General features: G+C 38.0%; 1 protein-coding gene across 8 annotated transcripts in view; it reads left to right on the top strand.

Annotated features, from left to right (window-relative positions):
- Window positions 1-23387, top strand: part of ZMYM2 (zinc finger MYM-type containing 2) — a 62817-nt gene that overhangs the window by 18497 nt on the left and 20933 nt on the right. For 6 of the 8 annotated variants that reach the window (XM_061435019.1, XM_061435016.1, XM_061435022.1 and 3 more), the window contains 9 exons: window positions 271-1127; window positions 4870-5155; window positions 6480-6645; window positions 7395-7607; window positions 9922-9993; window positions 15289-15439; window positions 15901-16016; window positions 18985-19101; window positions 21153-21303. In XM_061435019.1, coding sequence (XP_061291003.1) covers window positions 281-1127; window positions 4870-5155; window positions 6480-6645; window positions 7395-7607; window positions 9922-9993; window positions 15289-15439; window positions 15901-16016; window positions 18985-19101; window positions 21153-21303 — 2119 coding nt within the window. In that variant the 5' untranslated portion in view covers window positions 271-280. The remainder of the gene's footprint in view (window positions 1-270; window positions 1128-4869; window positions 5156-6479; window positions 6646-7394; window positions 7608-9921; window positions 9994-15288; window positions 15440-15900; window positions 16017-18984; window positions 19102-21152; window positions 21304-23387) is intronic. The other 2 variants (XM_061435023.1, XM_061435018.1) reach the window with 2 other exon arrangements.

Genomic DNA, 23387 nt, shown 5'->3' with positions numbered 1-23387 from the left:
TATACTGCATATTCTTACTGAAAATTGTATAATTACCTGTATTTTTATATCGCATGTTTTTATATCACATAAACTATATGAAATGATTAGTGAATGAGGGAAGATCACAGAATGGATATCAAATTTTTCCTGGATCATCGATAAGAATCGTTGTTACTTAGAGTAAGAAAGAAAGTAAAAGTACCTTCAAAAAATTCTTTGAATTTGAGTCGCATCAAAAGCCATATACTGACAATTGTAACGTGTGTCTTTTTTCTGTCTCCTTAACAGGGTCTTTGGCATGGACACAGGTTCAGCAGGAGGATTGGAAGTGACTGATCAGACTCCTGTTCTGTTGGGGAGGACAGCCATGGCAGCTAGTCTCACGGATGTAGGAAATTCGTTTAGTGGGCCACCTAATCCTTTAGTGAATAGATCTAATAAATTTCAGAGCTCATCAGTGGAAGACGATGATGATGTTGTGTTTATTGAACCAGTACAACCACCTCCTCCTTGTGCACCAGTGGTGGCTGATCAAAGAACCATAACATTTACATCATCGAAAAATGAAGAGCTGCCAGGAAATGATTCCAAAATTCTTCCTTCCTCAAAAGAATTGGCTTCTCAGAAGGGGAGTGTAAGTGAGACGATTGTCATTGATGATGAGGAGGATATGGAAACAAATCAAGGGCAAGAGAAAAATTCCTCCAGTTTTATTGAACGGAGACCATCTGAGTCTAAAAACAGAACCAATGATGTGGATTTCTCCCCTTCCAGTTTTTCAAGAAGTAAGGTAAATGCAGGAATGGGTAATAGTGGTATCACCACAGAACCAGACTCTGAGATTCAGATCGCTAACGTTACGACCTTAGAAACAGGCGTCGGCTCTGTGAGTGATGGCCAGTTAGAACACACTGACGGGAGAGACATGAACCTGATGATCACACACGTAACATCCCTGCAGAATGCCAGCTTGGGAGATGTCTCTAATGGACTGCAGTCAAGTAATTTTGGTGTTAATATGCAAACATACACCCCGTCTTTAACTTCACAGACCAAGACTGCAGTAGGACCTTTCAATCCTGGTAGAATGAATGTGGCAGGAGACGCATTTCAGAACGGAGAGTCTGCAGCTCATCACAACCCTGGTAAGCAGTGAGGGTCCTCTCCCGCTCCCCCTTTAGGGGTTGTTTACAGGCAGGTTCTTCTTTCATTGTCCTAATTGGTGCTACTTTGGTTAGTTTACTCATGTAAGATGTGTTAATTCTATTGACTTTCAAGTTTCAAATTTTAACTAATAAGAGATGTAAACTATGTATGTAATATTTCTCTGTAGAGTATTGGAAAATTAATCAGAACAAAATACTCTTTATAGTCACCATATTCTAATAATTTGGCATCCTATTTGTCATGTACTCATTTTATGCTCGTGTGTTTTTAATGGTATGGTTTTAATGTGCAAATAGAGAACGAAAAGATATTTAGTACATGTGAGGAGCAATATAATGTTGTGTAATTGCGTTTAGATTTGTGTTTTAATTTTGATTGCCTGTCTGATTTTAATTTTTACTTATTAGCACTAATTTTTTTTTAATATGTAAAGATTGGTAAATTTCTTGACTATTTGAAAATACTTTCTGCAGGCAGCTTTATTCTGTGGAAACTGTGAGAAGAGTTCTGTGGCTTTTCCCGACCACGTGAGGCCTGCCTGTCTCTCGTGTACCTTCTATTCTTAGGCTTCATCATTTTAAGCTTGTTAGCAACTTTATCAGCCTAGGATTGTGGGGAATAATAAGAAATGACTGAAACCGAAGCTGTGTAGAATGTTTTGTGAAATGCTAGTTGTTTTTCTTACTTATTCTTTTCGGTTATGATAGTAATGTCTAATTACTGAAGAATATTTGGAAAATCCATAATTAAAAAATGGGGGGGAGAAACCCTTATAGGTGATTAACTGAAGGTTACCTACCACTGTTGATAATGGTTTGAGCGGCTGGTTGTCATTCTTTCTCCTTTGTACTTCTTAATTTGCTTGAGTGAAGTTATTCATAATGTTCTTTCTTGTTTTCCCTCCACTTAATGTGGCTCTGTATTTTTTCATATCACTAAAATTGTTTATACATGGAAGTTGTAATGACTGCACAGTGGGTTTCATTATACCAGTCGCCGTATTTGGCTTTTACACCATTTTCCTTTTTTGCTGTTGTTGGTATATGATGAACTTTTTCCCCCTCAAATTTCTGATGATTTCTTAGCATTTACTCCTAGAAGTAAAGTTACTGGGTCAGAGAGTGTCACTGCTTCTATCTGTCCAAAGATCATTGGTTATAAAAAGGTTCTGGTTTATAATGATTTTGAAAAAAAGTGTGTTTCTTAACACTCAGTTTTGAAAAATTCTAATGTCTCCCAAGACCATTTCCCCTTGTATGTATTTACATATATTGTTGGTAGGTCATTGATGTGCATATGTGTACGTGAATTTGTGAGAGCATTTTTAAGTTGTGGAAATAGTTTGTCATGCTGCCTTCTGGAAAGGTTTTACCAATTTAAACTGCTATCAGCTGTATGTTAGAATATCTTTCCTACTGGCTCACTTTTTATAAAAGTTTAAGACATGATAATAGTCAAATTAGTTTCAAAACAGCTATTTTGTCTCATAATTTTAAATATATTAAAAATGTATGAAAAAGAACATAGTGTGCAGTCTTTACTGTTGAGGAAGGTACATTTAATTGTAACCTGAGATTGCAGGATAGGTCTAGCTTTGCACACTTTCCCTTCCTCCCTCCCCTTTAAATAAACAGTAGATCTTTAACTTTTGACCATATCAAGAGTATATGTTTGCATTTGGTAATTCTCTGTTTAGTTCAATTCCAGTTTTTAGTATTTAAATAACTCTTAAGAATATTCTTATCCATGTGTCTTGGGACCCCTAGTACTTGAGGACTGTTGCTGAGTCAGGGAATGTCAAGTGTGCATCAGAAAGCCAGACAGATACACCTCTTGCTCCTGAGTTTACCAATTAGCTCTTGTGTGTACCTGCGGTCTTTGTTTGTAATGGAGAATTACAACATCCTAGCTGTTTATGCTGGCTCTTAGACTAATGATGACTTTGGCAAATTAACCTCTATTCCTTGATGTCCCTTGTGTAAAACAGAGGTTTCAGACAGAATGCTTAAGTTCCTTCCATTCCTAAAAGTGTGTTGATGTTGGAGGAGGTGAAAATTTGAAAGTAGGGGAAATGTAAGAGTTAAAGTATAGCTAAAAGGAGCTACTGTGTATTTAGTTTACAGGGCCTAAAACTAAACTGAAAAAAAAATTGCCAATTTTCAAAGTCAAGTTAATAGATGATTTTAGGTTTAAATAGGTTCCTTTAAGTATATATTCAAATGAGAAGCCTACAGAGTTGAAAATTCTAAGGATCCACTTTATGTTGTAAAAGCTATTCCTTCTAACATATATTCAAATAAAATTTTTGTTTGACGGCCCTTCATGAGATGGAACTGCCATTTCAGTGATTTGCATTCTTCGTGTTCTTTAGTATTTTTACCTCTTCATTAAAACCGGCCCTCATGGTATCAGGATGACAGGATTCCAGAATGCACTTTGTTTACTCTCTGTATAAAGTATGGATTTATTTGGAGGGGTTTGTGGATTAGGTAAAATTTGACTAGCAGTATATGTAGCACCTGGAAACCATTAGGTCAATGAATGGACTGGTCAGAACCAGGAACTTGCCCTCTTTAAGGTTTTGATAGTAAAGAAATGTCCTCATACTCTAGATATTTTTGTACTTTGTTTTTCTTATAAAAGGACATCTTTTTTGTATGGAAGTTCAAATTTCACAAGGAGCTTGAAAGGAAAAATATTACAAGAGTACAAAGTAGTAGAAGTTAGAAGCAATAGCATGAAAAGTTTCAAAATGTAAAACGTTAGCCGTATTGGTATTGCTACAGTCTATGGGGTTGCAAAAGAGCTGGACACAACTGAGCAACGGAGCACGCGCACACACATTGGTGTTGCATCGGGAGGCTGTGGAGCAGTGACCAGTGGTGGGCTGGAAACTCACTGCTCATCCCACTGAAGCGGTCTGTGAAGGAGAGAGGGGTGGACCTCTGCTCCCCAGCATTGGGCTCCCAGCTCTCAGTGCCATGCCCGGTAGGCTGTGCTGCTGGCAGGGGCAGCACCCCTGGGTGATGGTGCGTTGGTCCCCATGTCTGTTTAACACTCTGGTTTCTTTGATATTATGTGATGTACTTGGAGGCCATGGAATGAAACATGTATATGGAAAAGCTGTTCTCAGAAAGATTTATTTTAAACTTTTTATTATTTTAAAATTTTTTTGGCTGTGCCATGCAGCATGTGGCATCTTAGTTCTCTGACCAAGGATCAAACCCATGCCCCCTTGCAGTGGAAGCATGGAATCTTAGCACTGGACTGCAAGAGACTTTCCTAGAAAGATGTTTTGAGTATAATCATTTGTAAACTTTATCCAACCTATGTTATATTTGTCAAAGGTTCTGGTTGGTCGAGATTTTATTATACTTTTATGTTGATATATGTGTTCCTTGCTTAAAGTCATATTCTGTAAGTTCTTCCTGTTTAATAACTAATGGCTAATACTTTTTAGTGCTTCCTATATGTCAGTCACTGGTTTTTAAACCATGTATTATCTCGTTTAAAGTTTCTGTTTGCAGTTGAGAGACGAGTTAGGCTCCAGGTGAGTAACTTCCTGGGCTGGTAGGTAATGAAGCCTGCATGTCAGCCATGCTGACTCCAAAGTCTATGCCTTTGACTGTCCGCTGTACTGTGCCTTCCTGATGTCTGAAACGTGTACAGAATGTTTCTCTGATACAAATTTCAATGTATGTGTGTGTTTTTTTTTTTTAGATTCTTGGATCTCCCAGTCAGCATCCTTTCCCCGTAATCAGAAACAGCCAGGGGTGGATTCTTTATCACCAGTGGCCTCGCTTCCTAAACAGATTTTCCAGCCTTCTGCCCAACAGCAACCCACTAAACCAGTTAAAGTCACTTGTGCAAACTGCAAAAAACCTCTGCAGAAGGGACAGACAGCTTATCAGCGAAAAGGATCAGCTCACCTCTTCTGTTCTACCACCTGCCTTTCTTCCTTCTCTCACAAGCCTGCTCCAAAGAAACTTTGTGTTATGTGTAAAAAGTAAGGTTTACCTTTCAGCATATTTCCATGTGGTTGAATATTGGTGATATAAAATTTGAGAAAAATTGTTTTAGAGGTGAATCACCGTGTTTTGAAAATGCATAAGCTAAGCCAGACTAAAATTTGTAGAACATTAGAGTGTTCTCTGTCAAGCTGAGGTGGTTTAGGAATAAAGAGCCTCCTACTTGGATGGGCTTTGGGGTTGATTTAGATCCTCGATCCCTGTAATTAATTTTATCTGTGATCTCCTTTGGACTTCTTGAGTTTGTAAAAAATACATACATGCTTATTTACATTACTAATTATAAGAATTTAGTTCTAGCCCGATAAAATTCTTACACAATTTATGTGTGACTAGTTTTGTATTAAAATAGGTCAAAATTTAGAGTACTTTCATGTTAAGATTGTTTAAAATTGGCAGAACTTTGGTTATTGTATGCATTTATTTATGTTTGTCTTAAATTTTAGGTCATTTTTTAATACTTACCTTTTGATGACTCAGGTACCAATTTTTTGACAGCCTTGTAGTGAATCCTCTCCTGCTGTTTCTACGTCTGGCCTCACTAGTTAAAAATGAGATGAATATGGCATATTCTGTACAAGGTCAAGCAGGTGGATTTTCTGTACCATCTCTTGAGCAGCCCATGTTTGTGAAGATGTTTTAGATCTTAGAAATTTGAAAAGGGCTGAGTGCTCTGTGTAAGTTTAGTAAATTCAAATATTGGTGCAATTGTTATACATTTTTTGGTTGCTTTACAGTAATAGGCTTGCATGCAGTAGTGTAAGACCTGAAAATTCAGAATTAAAGGAAAATTTCTAAAGTCATCAATGTGGTTGTTTCTTAACATTTTTAATTGTAGTTGAGAGCTGTACAGAATGGTCAGTGGGGTTGTTCTGGGTTATGGGATGTATTTAAATTCACTTTTGCTCTCTAAAAGGATGTTGTATTCCTGTGACCTAGATATCTCATGCTTTCTGCTTACCTGGAGAGGAAAATTGCATAGGTATCGTAGTTTATACCTCAGTAAATTAGGCCTTGACATTAAACTCCACATTTATAACAAAAACTTTTCTTTTAAAGTGTTTCCAGTGTCTGAAAGCCTTGTTAAGGAGCTTGAAGATGAATTGAGTGGTGGCTGGGGTTTAATAGTACTGCTTCTCAAGCTTCTATGTTCATCATATTTTTATGAACCAAGAGTTTTTACATAGTAAAGGTGATGTAATGAATCTAAAAATGGTTCCAATTTATGGAAGTTAAAAATGTCACTTACTTTTTTTGTATTTGATTTATTTTTAAGTGGAGCTTGACTTTGCTGCTTTTCAGAGATATAACTACAATGAAAGGAACCATTGTTGCTCAAGTGGACTCAAGTGAATCCTTCCAGGAGTTCTGTAGCACATCTTGTCTGTCTCTCTATGAAGACAAACAGAATCCTACTAAAGGAGCTCTGAATAAATCAAGATGTACAATTTGTGGTAAACTAACAGAGGTTTGTATTTCTGTGCTTTATCACTTAGTTCTGATTAATAGGAATATTTATGACTTTAACTGTTAATGATGTATCATCAGTGTGTGTTTCCTTAAAAGTGAGGGTATATGAAATCTGTCTTATAACTATCCCTTTATGTAGTTATAAAAAAACTGAAATATAGCATCAGTTGACTTTTTCCTTGATGTTGGGAGCACTCACAGACAAAACCATAGTGTTTAAACGGTGCTAAGCTTCAAACAAGAGGCAACAATCTTGTCTAAGCAGTGAAATAAGTGGTGGGGATATTTTGGAGGATTTCATTAAAAATATATTATGGTTTTGGCATTTTATGAAATAAAAAGAAATCTGTGTATCCATCCTTATTTGAATTATTTATAATAGTTCTCCCTATTCTGTATAGCAATGTACTTTATTTATATTTCCGTTTGGATTTAGCTAAAGATTTCCAATCTGTTTTAGAAGTTTTATACTACCTAGACTGGGTTGCTTCCTATCACTTATAGAGACCTCTAGAGAAGCTTGTATTATGATCCTGGTGGTCCTCCCTGCTTCCTGCCATACGTGTATTCCGTGTGTTTATTAAAGAAAAGTTTAAAAATGAAATGTACTTTGTTTTGCCCTTTTCTTAAACAAGCCTTACATAGAAAAATAGAGGTATTTTCTTTTTGTTGAAGCACCTTGTGACTTAAGCTACATGTTGTGTATTAATTTGTGTTTTAAAATTTTGCTTGTTGTTTTTCTTTCAGATTCGCCATGAAGTTAGCTTTAAAAACATGACTCATAAGCTGTGCAGTGACCATTGCTTTAACAGATACAGGATGGCTAATGGCCTTATAATGAACTGCTGTGAGCAGTGCGGCGAGTACCTACCCAGCAAAGGAGCTGGGAACAATGTCCTGGTTGTTGATGGTCAGCAGAAGAGGTTTTGCTGCCAGAGTTGTGTCAGTGAATACAAGCAGGTAATTCACCACTGGTTTGAGTGTGTTTTTAAATTGCTGTAATAGTTTTACTCTTAACAGCATTTAGTAACCAGATTTATCTTGGGATCTCATTTAGTTCCATTATTGTCTTAACATCTTAGAGATAACCTTATCTCAGATAAATGTGGAAATATATGTAGATGGTTGGAAATAAGGTTGTGATTTTACCATAGGTAAATGCTTACCACAGTGATTCTTGTTTTGAATTTTTTTTTAGGTGGTGGAGAGGGGTCACAAATACGATTTTTCAGATTGTTAATGCTTAGGAATGATTATTTTATTTGTAATATTAATTTGAAATTTAAGATGTTTTTGATCTAGTTTATTTTTTAATGATTTCAAAAGTCAGAAGTTGGCCCCATTTCTCTCTTCTGTTGGTTCCTACTTATTCTTTATACATATCAATTTTTAATAGTATTTTCTTTTCTGTTCTTTCTGAAAAGTTAAGGAAATAATTTGTTCTTAGTTTCTCTTTTTTCCCCTGTACAAAAGGGAGCATACGGTTATGTGCTTTTACTGTACATTTGTATCTTGGACGCATCCCCTGTCAATATATTCCTTATTCTTCTTTTTTTCATGGCTTAGTTTTTAGGTATTTTGTGAGCTGGTTGTTAACCCATTGTTAAAAATTAAGTTTGAGAAACTTATAAATTCCATTTGTATTCATCTGCTAGGACTGCCATAACAAAATACTGAGGGGTTCAGACAGCCAAGAATTTTCTTTCTCACAGTTCTGGAGGCTTAAAGATCAAGGTGCCCTTCCAGGGTGACTGGTGAGGCCACTCTGCCAGACTTGTAGGGAGCCTTCTCTCTGTGTCCTCATGTGGTCTTTCCTCTGTGCTCAGGAGAAAGAGTGTCCTGTAGGACTTGGTTTAGTCTTGACTGCCTCCCTAAAGCCCCTGCTCCAGATACAGTCTCATTGGGAGTAAGGGCTTAAAGATAATATATTTGGGGTGGAGGGAGACACAGAGTATTGAAAACAAAGAAAATAAATACTTAAAACTTAGAAATTCCTAATTATTTTATTATATTTTAATGTTATCTGTGCTCTTGAAGTTATTTCCATGACTGTATTTGTGTGGTGGCGATATCGTACGTAATGGAGTGCATCCGTGTCTCCCTTGCTGACTTCATGTTCATTTTATGCTGGTGCCATGTGGATTATGGTGTTTTCCTCTCACCTCCCAAGAACCAGTGGTCACCAGTATACAAGACTACACTGGGCTAACTGTTGTTTATTTCGTTACTTTGCTGTGGATGGTACTGCGTTATCTCCGTTGTTTTGCTGCTACAGATAACCAATGGTGAATAACCTGGCACAGGCACAGCTCAGAGATGTTTGGGTTCAGTTCCAGACCACTGCAGTAGATTGACTGACTGACTGAAAGTTGCTCAGTAGTGTCCGATTCTTTGTGACCCCAGGGACTGTATAGTTTATAGAATTCTTCAGGCCACAATACTGGAGTGGGTAGCTTCTCCCTTCTCCAGGGGTTTTCCCAACCCAGGGATCGCACCCAGATCTCCCATGTGGCAGGCAGCAGAACGAATATTAAAGTGAGACTTAGACTACTAAGTGTGCAAGTAGCATCAATGTCTAAAATAATGTACATACCTTAGTTAAAAATACTGACCATCATCTGAGCCTTATTTTTCTATAGGATCATTAAAGTTATGTAATAATTATTCTGTAAGCTGGGCGTTGGCACTAGGACAGAGCAGACAGGCATTTGTAAAGTTGGATGAGGTTGTTTTAAGTCACGAAATAGGTAATTAAGAATCAGCTTTTGCAGGTTGCTTGTTGACCTTTCAGTCTGGGAGCCTTTCTTTATATCTTTTTATATGGACCTAGAATCTATTAGATAGAGTGAAGTGAGTCAGAAAGAAAGATAAATATTGTATTCTAATGCACATATATGGAATCTAGAAAAATGGTTCTGAAGAATTTATTTGCAGGGCAGCCTTGGAGAAACAGACATAGAGAATAGACTTATGGACATGGGGAGAAGGAAGGAGATGGTGAGATGTGTGGAAAGAGTAACATGGAAACTTACATTACCATATGGAAAATAGATGGCCAATGGGAATTTGCTGTATGGCTCAGGAAACTCAAACGGGCTCTGTATCAACCTAGAGGGGTGGAATGGGGAGGGAGATGGGAGGGAGGTTCAAAAGGGAGGGGATGTATGTATACCTATGGCTGATTCATGTTGAGGTTTGACAGAAAACAACAAAATTCTGTAAAGCAATTATCCTTCAAAAAAAAAAAATAAAGCCTTTTAAAATCTTCTTTTAGGTAGGTAGCCATCCAGGCTGCCTGAAGGAGGTTCGAGATCACACACCAGACTCTTTCCTCACGCACCCTGAGGTAAGTGGGAATGTGGCCTGGCCATGGCCTCCACGTGACACATGCTGCTACTGCCTTATTGTGTGTCTGAGAATCATGTGCATTTGGAAGCATATTACCATTTCTGAACTTAAAATCTGTTATGATGATGATCGTTTTATCTCTTCAGACAAACAAACTTTCATTTCACTAAATATTATGTGTTTTCTTATGATGTATTCTATTGATTTTAGGTATTTATGTTATTAAAAATTAGTTTAAGATACAGATTTTTAACTCATAGTCCTTGACCACAGTGAGCATTTAAATGTAGAATATAAAAGTCCTTCTCTTGGACCTACCTGAAAGAGGGGGAAAAAACCCCTTTCTTTCAAAAACTGTTTCCAAATCTATATTTGTTAAACTGCATGAGTAAATTAGTATTTGAATAATAAATGTATACAATTAACAGTAATTAAGATTGTAGTACAGCGATCAAAATAAGACATTTTTAATACTGCTGTTTGGTTCATCTATAGACTTTATTCAAAATTTGTTCATTAATGTCTGTTATAACAAATTGGAAAAAAGATTTATATAACATCTAATCCAGAGTCATAAGCCATTATTTAAAGAAACCTTTTTTTCAGTTTCTCCCTCTCTCCTCCTGAGACCCTAGTTCCAGGTGTGCTAGACTTCCTGCTCCTGCCCCTGGTCGCAGTGGCTCATTCATTATTTATTGAGGTTTTTTAAGTCTTGTTTTCCTTCTTGCTTCCTACTAGAGACTTTCTATTGTATCTTTGGTTTTACTGGTTTTACTCAGTTGTTTCTAACCAACTGTTAGTTCAGTGTGGTGTAGATTTTGGCTTGGCCTTTGTGTCATCTCTAGAGGTTCTGTCTGGGTCTTTTTTATGTCCTCTATTTCTGGCCGCATTATGTTCATGTTCCTCCATGGGTTTCTTGAGTATATCAGCATATTTATCATAGTGGCTCTTTTCATATGTCCTTTTTATATAAACTTTCTATGTTTTACAGAGTTATACAGTTGGCCCTTTATATCCACAGGTTCTGCATCTAATGGATTCAATTGACTGAAAATGTGTTGGGGGTGGGGGTGTGGCAAAAAATTCCGAAAATCACAAAGTTAAATTTGCTGCACACTGTCAGCTGTTTACATAGCATTTACATTGTTTTAGTTATTATACGTAATTGAGGGAGATGTGCATACTATACCATTTTATATAAGGGACTTCTGAACTGGTCCCTGGTCTGTCTGGTCCCAAGGTCTTTCGTGATCCTGATATTTCTGAGCACTGCACGACAGGTGGTGAAGTGCCCTTGAGTTAGGTTTGTCTGCTGTTTTCTCAGGATGACACTGAGGTGGTGCATGGTGGGCACGAATACCTAGGCAGCAGTACACATCCTTGTGCAGCGTCAGACCAGCAGGCACGTGATGTCTGCTGTCCGCTCTTGTGCATTGGCTTGGCTCACTCGGTCAAGGGGGCGCTGTCCCATTTCTCCAGGGCAGTTGCTGTTTTTCCCTCCATATATAAGTTATTTTGAGGGGATGTATTTTATACTATGGAAATATCATGTTGCTCAGCAAACTTCTCACTATTTTTAGCATCTGTTGTCAATTAGAAAAATTCTAAAAATTGCAAAACTAGTATATATGTATTGAAAGAAAAATTGTAAGCTATACAATAGTGAAGAAAAGTCAAGCATGATGGTGTGTAAATTTTTTAGATCTTTATTTTTCTGCACAAACATCTTTCAACATGAAGGAAGAATTTCAGGGTTTTTTTTGAATGAATGAAGTACAAGGTTTGCTTGAATTTATCTCTTAATCTTCACTTAATATAGAAATTAGTATAATATCATGTCATTGTTGACAGTTTACCACTGCCTCTCCTCCACAGATTTAGTTCTTCACTATTCTTATGCTTTGGACTCCTTTGGTAACACAGTTAGATGGATTCTCAGAATGCTGTTAGATGCATAAATAAAATATCTATGATTACAAATAGGACCAGTTATTCAAAATATAGTTTTAAAAGTATTAAATGAAATGTGATTTATGCACGTGGTATTAATGCATTAAGTAGTAAGGTATAGTGTTTAATAACTATAATGTTTTTTGAGGTTGACATCTGTGATACATTGATACACCTGCCAATATAGATAAAAAGTTGGGAATTTTTATTTTTGACAAAGTCACATGTTCTGCTAACTAGTGTGGTTTATTGCCTCTAATGGAAATGAAAAACAGAGCTGCATGTCGGTCGGTTGGATGTTAATGAATTTGAAGGGGTATGTTTCTCCATGCGGTGTTGCAGACAGAAGTTAGCTTTCAGTTGTTTCTGGACATGGCCAGGAGTTGGTTTTGTGCAGCCACACACATGCCCATTTCCTGGGTTAGATTCGCAGTTACAAGTCCATCCAACCTTTATTGCTTGAGCACCTACCACTGCTGTCCACTCGCTTGGTTAAAAAAGTAATAAACGAGATATTTTGCTTACATAGTAAAGGAAAAAATGGGAAAGTTTTGGAATCATGTGATTGATTTTTATATTCATGTGGAGTTGGTTAATAAGGCACTTTTTTTCAGTGAGTAGACTGGAAATGAGTCCATTTGCCACAAATACCCCATAATTTTTACCTTTTACACCAGTGCTGTTTCAATCAGATCTTCTTCATACTTTTTTTTTTTTTTTTACTGAATTTATAAGTAGGTTTCCCCCATGCCTGAATGGGGAGTGTAATAATTGTGAATTTGTTTCACTTAATTTTGTTCCTTAAACCACTCAGTGCATATTTATAGAAGCATGACATTTAAATATGATTATGTTGATTGTTTACATAGGAAGCAGAGAAAACGCGGCATGGCAGTGTATGTCTTTTTTGATAATACTCTCCCGTTGCTGCTGCTGCTAAGTTGCTTCAGTCATGTCCTACTGTGTGCGACCCCATAGATGGCAGCCCACCAGGCTCCCCCGTCCCTGGGATTCTCCAGGCAAGAACACTGGAGTGGGTTGCCATTTCCTTCTCCAGTGCATGAAAGTGAAAAGTGAAAGTGAAGTCGCTCAGTCCTGTCCGACTCTTAGCGACCCCATGGACTGCAGCCTACCAGGCTCCTCCGTCCATGGGATTTTCCAGGCAAGAGTGCTGGAGTGGGGTGCCATTACCTTCTCACTCTCCCATTAGGTGGGCCCTTTCAGGGTTGAAATAGTGGCAAACATAAAGGTGGCTGTTATAGTGTTCTCAGTATTGATGATTCTGTCTTTCTCAGTGTCTTCACATAAAACTTGTTTCTTAGTGGGGACCAGTTGCTCAGCTTCTTGTTTTTTTTTTTTTTCAGCTTCTTGTTTACTTGACCCAAGTTAATTGATCTACTTTTTTTTGGTATGTCTTAAAAGTTACTAATGATTGATATTTAGCCATTCTGACAGTAAACTCATTGTCAACTTGAAGGATATTTCTGATAAGTTAAAACATGTAATGTAGGTTAGAGTGGATGATTGAGCCTTGGTTATGTTGGTAAGACAGTTCTTCCTAGGAGCTGCCTTGTGGAGGTCTCACGTCCACTGCTGAGAGCCACTTTGCTTTTCTCTGTGTAGATCTGTGACACAGTGGCAGGTGTCTGATATTTTTAGTATTCCCTATTTGTGCTGTAGTGCCAGATTTTAAACATTCTTTTCTTTTTTCTTTGTCTTACTGATTTTTTTTTCTTCCTATATAAAATGTAAATTATTAAGCTCCAGGAAAACATATTTCGTTCCAAACAAAAAACCAGCCTTTTCCTCTGTTGTCCTGTAACCTTGGGAGAATCATAATTAGACTTAACAGGTTTGCAGTTATTCTTACTTTTTTTCCATGTTAGCATTCTTTTGCTGTTGATAAGTTTTTCGGTTTTTTGTTTTTTGGGTTTTTTTTTTTTTTGAGCCTTTCAGAGATTGAATAAAGAGATGAGTTGGTTTCTACTTTGAGAAGTAATGTTTATGGCTTCCTTTAGGTGTTTGAGTAAATAAGGAACCAGTATGAATATGACATGCATTCCTGGAATGTAAATAGCTGTTTTCTCATAACTTTTCCATTTGTTGTATGCTGAGGAAATTTTTCTTTTTTTATCGGTGTTGTTGTTTTTGCCTAATGTTTTTACCTTCAGTTTATTATTTTGTTTTCTCAAATCCTGTGGCATTTGTGAAATTTATCCATGCAGTTTGCTCATTTTTTGTTACTTTTGGCCTGATTGTCGTTTTCCCCTGACATCTCTTATTCGTTTGTCCATGGAATGTCCTGAGGCCTTCTTATATCATCATATTGTACTGCGTGGTGTTGGGTGCGAAGATAAGGGAAACAATCTAAACATCATGTGGAAGGATGGATGCTCAAGTCCCTTCCATGCGATGAGCTTGTGTCTGCAAATGCAGAGGACTGAAAAGATGATTACTTTGCGTTGTGAAATGTGACGTTTGATGTAACTGATTATGATAATTCTGTTACCACTCAGAAAAAAAACATCAAATAAAAGTTGCACTTAAAGGTTTGCCTTTAGTTTTGTTTGACTTCAGGGTGATTCTTGTATACAGACACACCAGCCTCTGGGTGTGTTGTTGGAGACTGTGCAGTGATGCTGTTTTTGTCCAGTAGATTCCAGAGTGGGCCTCCTGTGCCTTCCCTTGAACTTCACTCTCTCCTTGTTCTCTCAACTATACAGGGTTGGCAGTATTCATGTTTGGCACAATTGACTTTATTATTACCTATCGACTTAATTATTAACTTTAATAACCAAAAATAATTTTGAATGAAGTTTTTAATTAAAAAATGTAAATGTTTCTGTGTTTTATGTTGGTTGAATGAGGTTTTAAATGTAGTAGAATGGTGGTAAATCAGTTTTAAGGGAAGTATCAGAGTGCTTGAAATAGCAGCAGCTCAATGGAAAAAGTATTTAACATCTTCAAATTATTCCTTTGAAGGACTGTAGTTTTTTGATTATTAGGATTCATTAATTTTTTCTACCATAAGACGAGGAAGTGTGTCATCATGGTGAACAGATAAACCTTAGATTTTTTGCCTTAGATTTTCAGTTTCTGTTTACTTATGTGTAATGATTTGGTTTAACTTAATAGGGAAAACCACTATTTTTGAAGGAGACTTAGATTATACTTTTGTTTGACCCTAGTATAGCTGCATTGCAGTAAACTCAGCCTCAGATGAAGACTTTTGACCCACTAAGCCTGATTAGAGATGAACAAAATTGTTTTACAGAGAGAAAAAGTATAATGAAAAATACTTTTCTAGTTAAATTCTTTATTTTCTTTTTGTTTCAATTTTTAGAAATATGGAAAACTGACCACTTGTACTGGTTGCCGAACACAGTGCAGGTTTTTTGATATGACTCAGTGTATAGGTCCTAATGGGTATATGGAGCCATATTGTTCAACTGCTTGCATGAACAGTCACAAGACAAAATATGCAAAATCACAAAGTAAGTTTCAGGTATTTGGAAAGTTTAAGAACTTTAATAACATTAATAATTTCTTAACTATTTCTTCTCTTTTTATGCTCATTTTAAACCACATAAATGGTTTATTTTTATCATCACACTAAACTTTGTTAATGTAAAAAATTTTTAATGGTTTTGATAATTTAGTTTTTAAAATATTGGTGTGGAGTTTGTCCATGCCTGTGTTCTTAGCTAAAATTGTTTTTCCATTCAAACATTATCTAAAACTGAGATTGTTTCATGTATCTGTGTTTGTTTTGGAGACATGGTATCAGACTCTTTTATGACAGTATTTTTTTAAGGTGCAATTAATCTCAGAAATTAATAAAATAATAATATATAGAAAGTTTCATTAGTAGACTAGTCTGAGAGGTCAGTTAAGATTTTTAGGAAAAACCTTGGCTATTTCATAAAAAATCTGATACATACTTTTTCTCTCTTAGGTTTGGGAATTATTTGCCATTTTTGTAAGCGGAACTCTTTACCTCAGTATCAAGCCACAATGCCTGATGGAAAGTTGTATAACTTTTGCAATTCCAGTTGTGTGGCTAAATTCCAGGTTTGTTTTTTATTTTGCTTAATGCTTCTGATAAAATATAGGTAGAAAATGAACACTGTGACATGACTTCATCTGTATTTAACATGCTAAGTTTTACATGATATTGTTGACGGTCAGATTGGAGGGTGGCGATTCTGGGCTAGAGCAGGTGTGACTTTACCAGTGATCTACTTAGTGTGGGTACTCAAATTGGCTTCTTAACTGTTATTTGTGATACTGATCTTGAAGGAAAATATATTTTAGTTATCAACCTTTAAAACAAAAGAGTAGGTGGTCTAGCCAGCAAAATCGAGTTCATTTGGGAATAGCCAATCAGGAGGCACCACAGACAAGTCTGGAGAACAAAGGAGGGTTAGGGTTGCCTTGGGGGTGGTTTTGAGCCCAAGTTACCTGGAGGCTGGAGAAGGCAATGGCACCCCACTCCAGTACTCTTGCTTGGAAAATCCCATGGGCAGAAGAGCCTGGTAGGCTGTAGTCCATGGGGTCGCTAAGAGTTGGACACGACTGAGCGACTTCACTTTCACTTTTCACTTTCATGCATTGGAGAAGGAAATGGCAACCCACTCCAGTGTTCTTGCCTGGAGAGTCCCAGGGATGGGGGAGCCTGGTGGGCTGCTGTCTATGGGGTCGCACAGAGTCGGACACGACTGAAGTGACTTAGCCGTACCTGGAGGCTGGTGAGAATCTGAGTTGTTGATGGCCATGGAGACAGTCTCCCTCCTGCTGGGGTCTGTGGGGTGAGCTGACCAGGCTTCTTGGCTCTGTTTTTCAGTGAGATTTTTCTTGATTCACTTTCACACAGTTTCATTGTGCTCAGTGCCTGCTGTGCAGTGTGTTCTTAATAGGATGGTTTGAGTAACATCTGACTCTTAAGGGGAAGGTTCTATTTTGTTGTTCTAAGTGGATGGAAAAGTAGGATGTGAAGAGGTACCTGGAATAACACTCAAGTTTGGTCTTGGAGTACAAAACAAAGACTAATAGGGTTTTATCAAGAGAATATGCTGATCATAGCAAACACCCCTTTTCCAAAAACCCAAGAGATGCCTGTACACATGGACATCACCAGATGGTCAGTACTGAAATTAGATTGATTATATCCATTGCAGCTTAAGATAGAGAAGCTCTATACAGTCAGCAAAAATAAGATCTGGAGCTGACTGTAGCTCAGATCATGAGCTCCTTATTGCAAAATTCAGGCTCAGATTGAAGAAAGTAGGGAAAACCACTAGACCATTCAGGCATGACCTAAATTAAATCCCTTATGATTATACAGTTTAAGTGACAAATAGACTGAAGGGATTAGATCTGATGGAGTGCCTGAAGAACTATGGATGGAGGTTTGTAACATTGTACAGTCAGGCACTGTACATTCAAAAGAAAAATAAATGTAAGAAGGTAAAGTTGTCTGAGGAAGGCTTACAAATAGCTGATGAAAGAAGAGAAGAGAAAGGTATACCTTTCTGAACTCGAGTTCCAAAGAATAGCGAGGAGAAATTAGAAGGCCTTCTTAAGTGAACATGCAAAGAAATAGAGGAAAACAATAGAATGGGAAAGACTAAAATCTCTCCAAGAAAATTGGTGACATCAAGGGGAATATTCCATGCAAAGATGGGCATGATAAATGACAGGAACAGTAAAGACCTAACAGAAGCAAAAGAGATTAAGAAGAGTTGGCAAGGATACACAGAACTATACAAAAAAGGTCTTAATGACCTGGATAACCATGGTGTGTAACTCACCTTGAGTCAGACATCCTGGAGTTTGAAGTCAAGTGGGCCTTAGGAAGCGTCACTGTGAATAAAGCTGGTGGAGGTGATGGAATTCCAGGTGAGCTATTTCATATCCTAAAATATGATGCCGTTCAAGTGCTACACTCAGTATGCCAGCAAATCTGGAAAACTCAGCAGTGACCACAGGACTGGAAGGGGTAAATTTTCATGTCAGTCTCAAAGAAAGGCAATGCCAAAGGATATTCAAACTACTGTACAGTTGCGCTCATCTCACATGCTACGAAAGTAATGCTCAAAATTCTCTAAGCCAGGTTTCAACAGTACGTGAACCGTGAACTTCCAGATGTTCAAGCTGGATTTAGAAAAGGCAGAGGAACCAGAGATCAAATTGCCAACATCCACTAGATCATAGAAAAAGAAGGGAGTTAAAAAAAAAAATTTACTTCTGCTTCATTGACTATGTTAAAGCCTTGGACTGTGTGGATCACAACAAACTGTAGAAAATTCTTAAAGACATGGGACACTCATGTTGGCTTATCTCACTTCAACCTGTAAATCCTTTTAACTTTTTAAAGTGTAATGAAACTGAAATTCCTGGTTATCCATTCATTGTTGTTCAGTCACTCAGTCATGTCCGACTCTTTGTGACCCCATGGACTGCAGCACGCTAGGCTTCCCTGTCCTTCACCATCTCACAGTTTGCTGAAACTCATGTCCATTGAGTCAGTGATGCCAGCGAACCATCCTGTCCTCTGTTGTCCCCTTCTACAAATCTTTTCCTCCCCAACATTGCATGTAAAAAACATCGAGAAAAATTATGAAAAGACTATTTTCACGGATGCACTTGGAATGAAAATGATTGCAGTATCAGCTGTTACAGGCAGAGTTGGGAATTACGTTCTTCTGTATTTCGTTACTGGTTCAGGACTTGGTGGATCGACCTCACTATTTATTATTTGTTTATATTTTCTTAAAGAAAAAATCACAGTTGAACTTTATATTTTTTTCTTTTTTCATCTTTAATAGAAATTGTGTGGTAAAAAATGAAATTCAGTTTCATCAAACTAAACAGTATACTAGTATTTTTAAAGACAAAATTCAAAAATGTCATTCTATATGTTGAGGAGATAAGAACTTAAAGATGTGTATTATTTTCTGGATGTAGTTGGTACTCGATGGTTGTCACAAATAAAACTTGTAAAACCACCTCAGACTTGGTGTCTCTTGCTCTGTTTTAGGCTCTCAGCATGCAGTCGTCTCCCAACGGCCAGTTTGTAGCGCCAAGTGATATTCAATTGAAGTGCAACTATTGCAAAAACTCTTTCTGTTCAAAGCCAGAAATCTTGGAATGGGAGGCAAGTCATGTTTTATTATGCATGCTATCTTCTGCTACAGTAAAAGTCTAGTATAGTAATCATGGCATTTTCATTTGAGCAACTATTTCCTAGTGAATAAAGATTCATTTTTCAGATTTAGTGAAGATTGGATTATTTGCTTTTTTTTTTTTTTTAATGTGGGAATAGCACCAGGAAAGGACCTGTTTCTTTTTAAGTCAAAGAGCACACTGAAGTCATACTCCACATTGTGTTCATGGTAGTGTAAGGAGTCTTTGCTTGGTCACATACCTACAGCGTCTTCTGTGTGGAGTGTTCCTGTTCCCACCTTTCTCCCCACCTTGTGTTTATAAGCATTGTCTGTGAACTGTAGGATCTTATACTGCCTTAGGTTTATGTTGTGATGTAACATTTTATAGTTGTGTTTTATCAAAGAATCCAAATATGAATTTTTTTTCCCTTTCTTAACCACCCTTGTCTTCACCGGTATATTAATTTACTTTGCCATATCTTTTCGCCAAAGCAGAAACTCTGAGCATTAATGTTTGTTTTGGAAAGGGGCAGTAAGGAGTGGATGGAGGGAGGCAGGGAGGGAGGGACAGGGTGGCCCGGGCTAAACGCAGCTTCTTGAGCTGTGTTCACCTGTGGTCATTCTTTCATGTTTTCGAGGGCATGGAGTGTGTGATAAGATGGTCACAAGATGTAGTGCTAAGAGCCGCTGACCTTGAGCCAGACCTACTAGTGGCTCTTGGCTTGTCCCTGGTGTTTTAGTCTCAGGCAGAAGCTGGTCCCCAGAACGGGACCACGTGATTTCTGAAGTACTTTGGAAATCCGAGGTTGCATTATTTAGCCCCTAAAATTTTTTTTGTTTTGCTATTTTGTTTGGTGCTGTCTTAAGGGTATTTAAATTGGTCATTCTTTGAGACTGTTATTGGCACCAGTGATGGTTTTCAGTGACTGTTCCCCTCTTTAAATCACAGCAGGAAGGATATTAGGCCTGTAGGAAGGAGTGAAGGGGTGCTGAAGAAGGAGGGGAGGGTGCATAGCATAGCGCACACAGGAGCCAAGAGCCCTGCACACACTGGGCCTGGCGACCCGGGTGAGCAGGGTCCCCACAGCAGCCCCAGGCTAGTGCTGCCCACTCTGCGTTCCCAGCTGTGGGTCTTTATACGAGGCTGAGTGAGCCTGTCCCATAGGCCTCTTGCTTCTTGTCCCACGGTTGACAGGCTTCTGGGAGGGCTTATCCCCTGTAGGGCAGCTCGGCTCACTCCTGGGGTGTTTCCAAAACCTTGGCCTTTGTCCCCTTGGTCTTTAGATAGTGCTGTGAGTGTCAGGCAGATGGTTTGGACCTCGTCTCTATGCTCTGTAGTAAGAGAGGGAAGGCTGCCGCCCTGGACATGTTACCTTACCCCTGCTCAGCTGGCTACTTGCGAAGTCACTCTGGCTCTGGTGGGTTTGGGGACAGGAGACACAACTCTGTGATTATTAACCTGCTCCACTCAAGGGAACCAGCTTAGACTGGGCACACACCGTGCAGTGGCCCCTACTAGGGCTGTTACTATTCCACTCAAGGGAACCAGCTTAGACTGGGCACACACAGTGCAGTGGCCCCTACTAGGGCTGTTACTGTTAATGCTGTGGCAGGAATGCGACTGAGCCCACTTGACTGTACTCCACAAAGAGTACTTCTTTTTAAGTGAAAATCATATTATTGTCCTAGTTCTTATCTTTTTGTAGCTTACCCATGTTGTACCTTCCTTTGTTTTCCCATTTCTCCAGTTCTGTTAGCAACACTGGACTGCCACCTTTTCTTAGTGATACTTGCACTTTTATTCTTTGAGTAATTTTAGAGTAGTTAATGGTATTGAATTTTGTGGAGCTATATCTAAATACAGCAGTGAATTAGTTAAATTAGGTGTCTGTGGCCTATTATAGGAAATGTATCACTAAGGATTGTAACATTAAGTAGGTAATGATTTAACTTTGTTTCTGTAAAAGTGGCTTGTTTATTTCTTAAACTTGTTCTTGAGGTGGTTGTCATATACTTACCAAGGTTCCCATTGTGCATTTAGAACAAAGTTCATCAATTCTGCAGCAAAACTTGTTCAGATGACTATAAGAAGCTGCATTGCATAGTTACATATTGCGAATACTGTCAAGAGGAGAAGACTCTTCATGAAACAGTAAATTTCTCTGGCGTTAAGAGACCTTTCTGTAGTGAAGGCAAGTGTATATACAGTGTTGTTCATAACTTTCATTAATATTTAATGTTAATTTTTTGCCAAAATATTTTTGAACTTTATCACTAAATATGTTCAGAGTAGCGGTATAATTTTAGTATAGCTGAACAAAAAAATTGTTTGCTTTTCTACTGTTACTAATACTATAGGTAGATAGATCGCTCGATCTCTGGGCCTCACAGTATTTGATCTCTAAGAATTTGATAACATGTTTTTCCATTACAAGGAAGTTTTGAGGGTGAAAGAAAAGAAAAGCATTGCCACACCAGGTCATTTCTAAACAGGCAAATAGTGATCTGAAAGTTGATTTTCCAGGTGGATTAGTTACTGTCCACTGGCTCCATTCCCTGCCCAGTTGACTGCTGGTCTGCAGAGGTATTCCCTGTATCAGTGCGGGCATCACCATAGCCGGAAAAGACCTCCAAGTTTTCAGTCTGGGAGGCCAGGGAGATGCTGGCCCTGGTTACAGTACATCCGGAAATCCTCTTTCAATGTATAGTTTTTGCTGCTCTGGTCCCAGGCGGCAGGTTATAGAGATGAACTCCGTTTCCTCATTCTGATTCTCCAGAGATAGGAATCAGGATTGTAGCTATGGGCTTTGGACTCTATTTATTATATGTGGCTCTCCCTTCGATTCTTTGGCCCCAGGCACTGGACTCTGCTTTTCTACCTGCTGTCCTCATCTGTTATTTCCCAGTTTTTTTTTTCCCCTTCTTCCTGGATCCTCTTTTTCTGTCGACATCTTCTGCTGGTTAGAGGCGAGAGCAGGGTTGGGAGATCCTAAATGCAGTAGAGTAACAGCAGTATCAGAAGATTCTTAGTCCATCATCAGGCGTCTTCAACACACGAGGCCATGACTCCAGGCGGCACTGCCTACAGCAGGCATTCCTGCACATTTGGGTCCAGCCCCCTGGAGAAGAGCAGTCACGATTACTGTGAAGATTGTAGCTTAATGAAAAGTAACATATGCTTCACTGAAAAGAATGACTAAATTAATTTAGCTCTTCTACCTGAATTTTTGTGCAGTGGCAGTCTCAGTGATTCACAAGTTGGAACATGTCCTTGTCAAGGGCTTGCACACACATTAATGGTCTTGTACCATTTGGATTATGTAGATTTTATGGAAATGACGGACAATTAGCAACAAATAGATAACTGACATTGAAGAACATAATTTTCAGTTAGAGGAACTTATAGCTTTGGGCAATAAAAGGTTAAAAGGGATGTGTATTTTTTTCTGTTTAATAATATATTTTGTGCTTTCTCTTAACTACACCTAGTTCTCTGCTGGAACCTGTCAGAAATAACAAAACATGTAATACCTGGTACTACCATCAAAAGCTAGTTAGAAAGATAAAGCTAATAAAGGTAAAATATTAAACATGTTTTAAAATATTGTTCACAGTAATAGAAAAGAAGTCATAAGGATGGTTCATAAGTAATGGCCTAGTAAATTACGTAGCAAACAGCTGCCATCCTTATTAAAGAGTGGGTAGGATTTCATAAATACAACAGCAGAAGTTCATTCTTAGGTGCACATCATGAGTAGAAGTGTGAAGGTTATTTAATCCTTATAAAGATACAGGGAGTAAAGAAGATTTAAATGTAAGTTAAAATAATGCATTTATATAGTAGGTAAAGGAAGTGTTTTAATAAAAGAATAGAGTAACACTGCTCTTGTGGGCAAGTCATTAAACCAGTTTTACTTCCCTGAAGGTCCTTTAGGGTGACAGACACTTGTAAGGTTAGAGACTTGAGCTAAAATGCCTATTGAGCTGAATGTCTGCTCAGTGCCTCTCAACAGTCTCCATGTTTCAGTTCTCTAAATGCCCATTTGTGCTGTGTTGATAACACTCAAGCAGGATTATATTTGCACAGAGCAGGTATAACAGTTCTGAGTCATTACCAGATTTGAAAGCCTTACTACATTGATTATTTGAACCTGCATGATATTCTAAATCTAATATTACACGCTCTGTTCCACTGTTCACAGGCTAGTGTTGATCACACTAGATTTCACAGTTTTGATCAGGAGAAAAAGAGGACTTTATGTGTGAATTTATAAAC

This window comes from Bos javanicus, chromosome 12 (assembly GCF_032452875.1).
Source record: "Bos javanicus breed banteng chromosome 12, ARS-OSU_banteng_1.0, whole genome shotgun sequence".
Taxonomy (NCBI): Eukaryota; Metazoa; Chordata; class Mammalia; order Artiodactyla; family Bovidae; genus Bos; species Bos javanicus.
The sequence above is the reverse complement of the archived record's forward strand: the minus strand, read 5'-3'. Positions and strand labels throughout refer to the sequence as shown.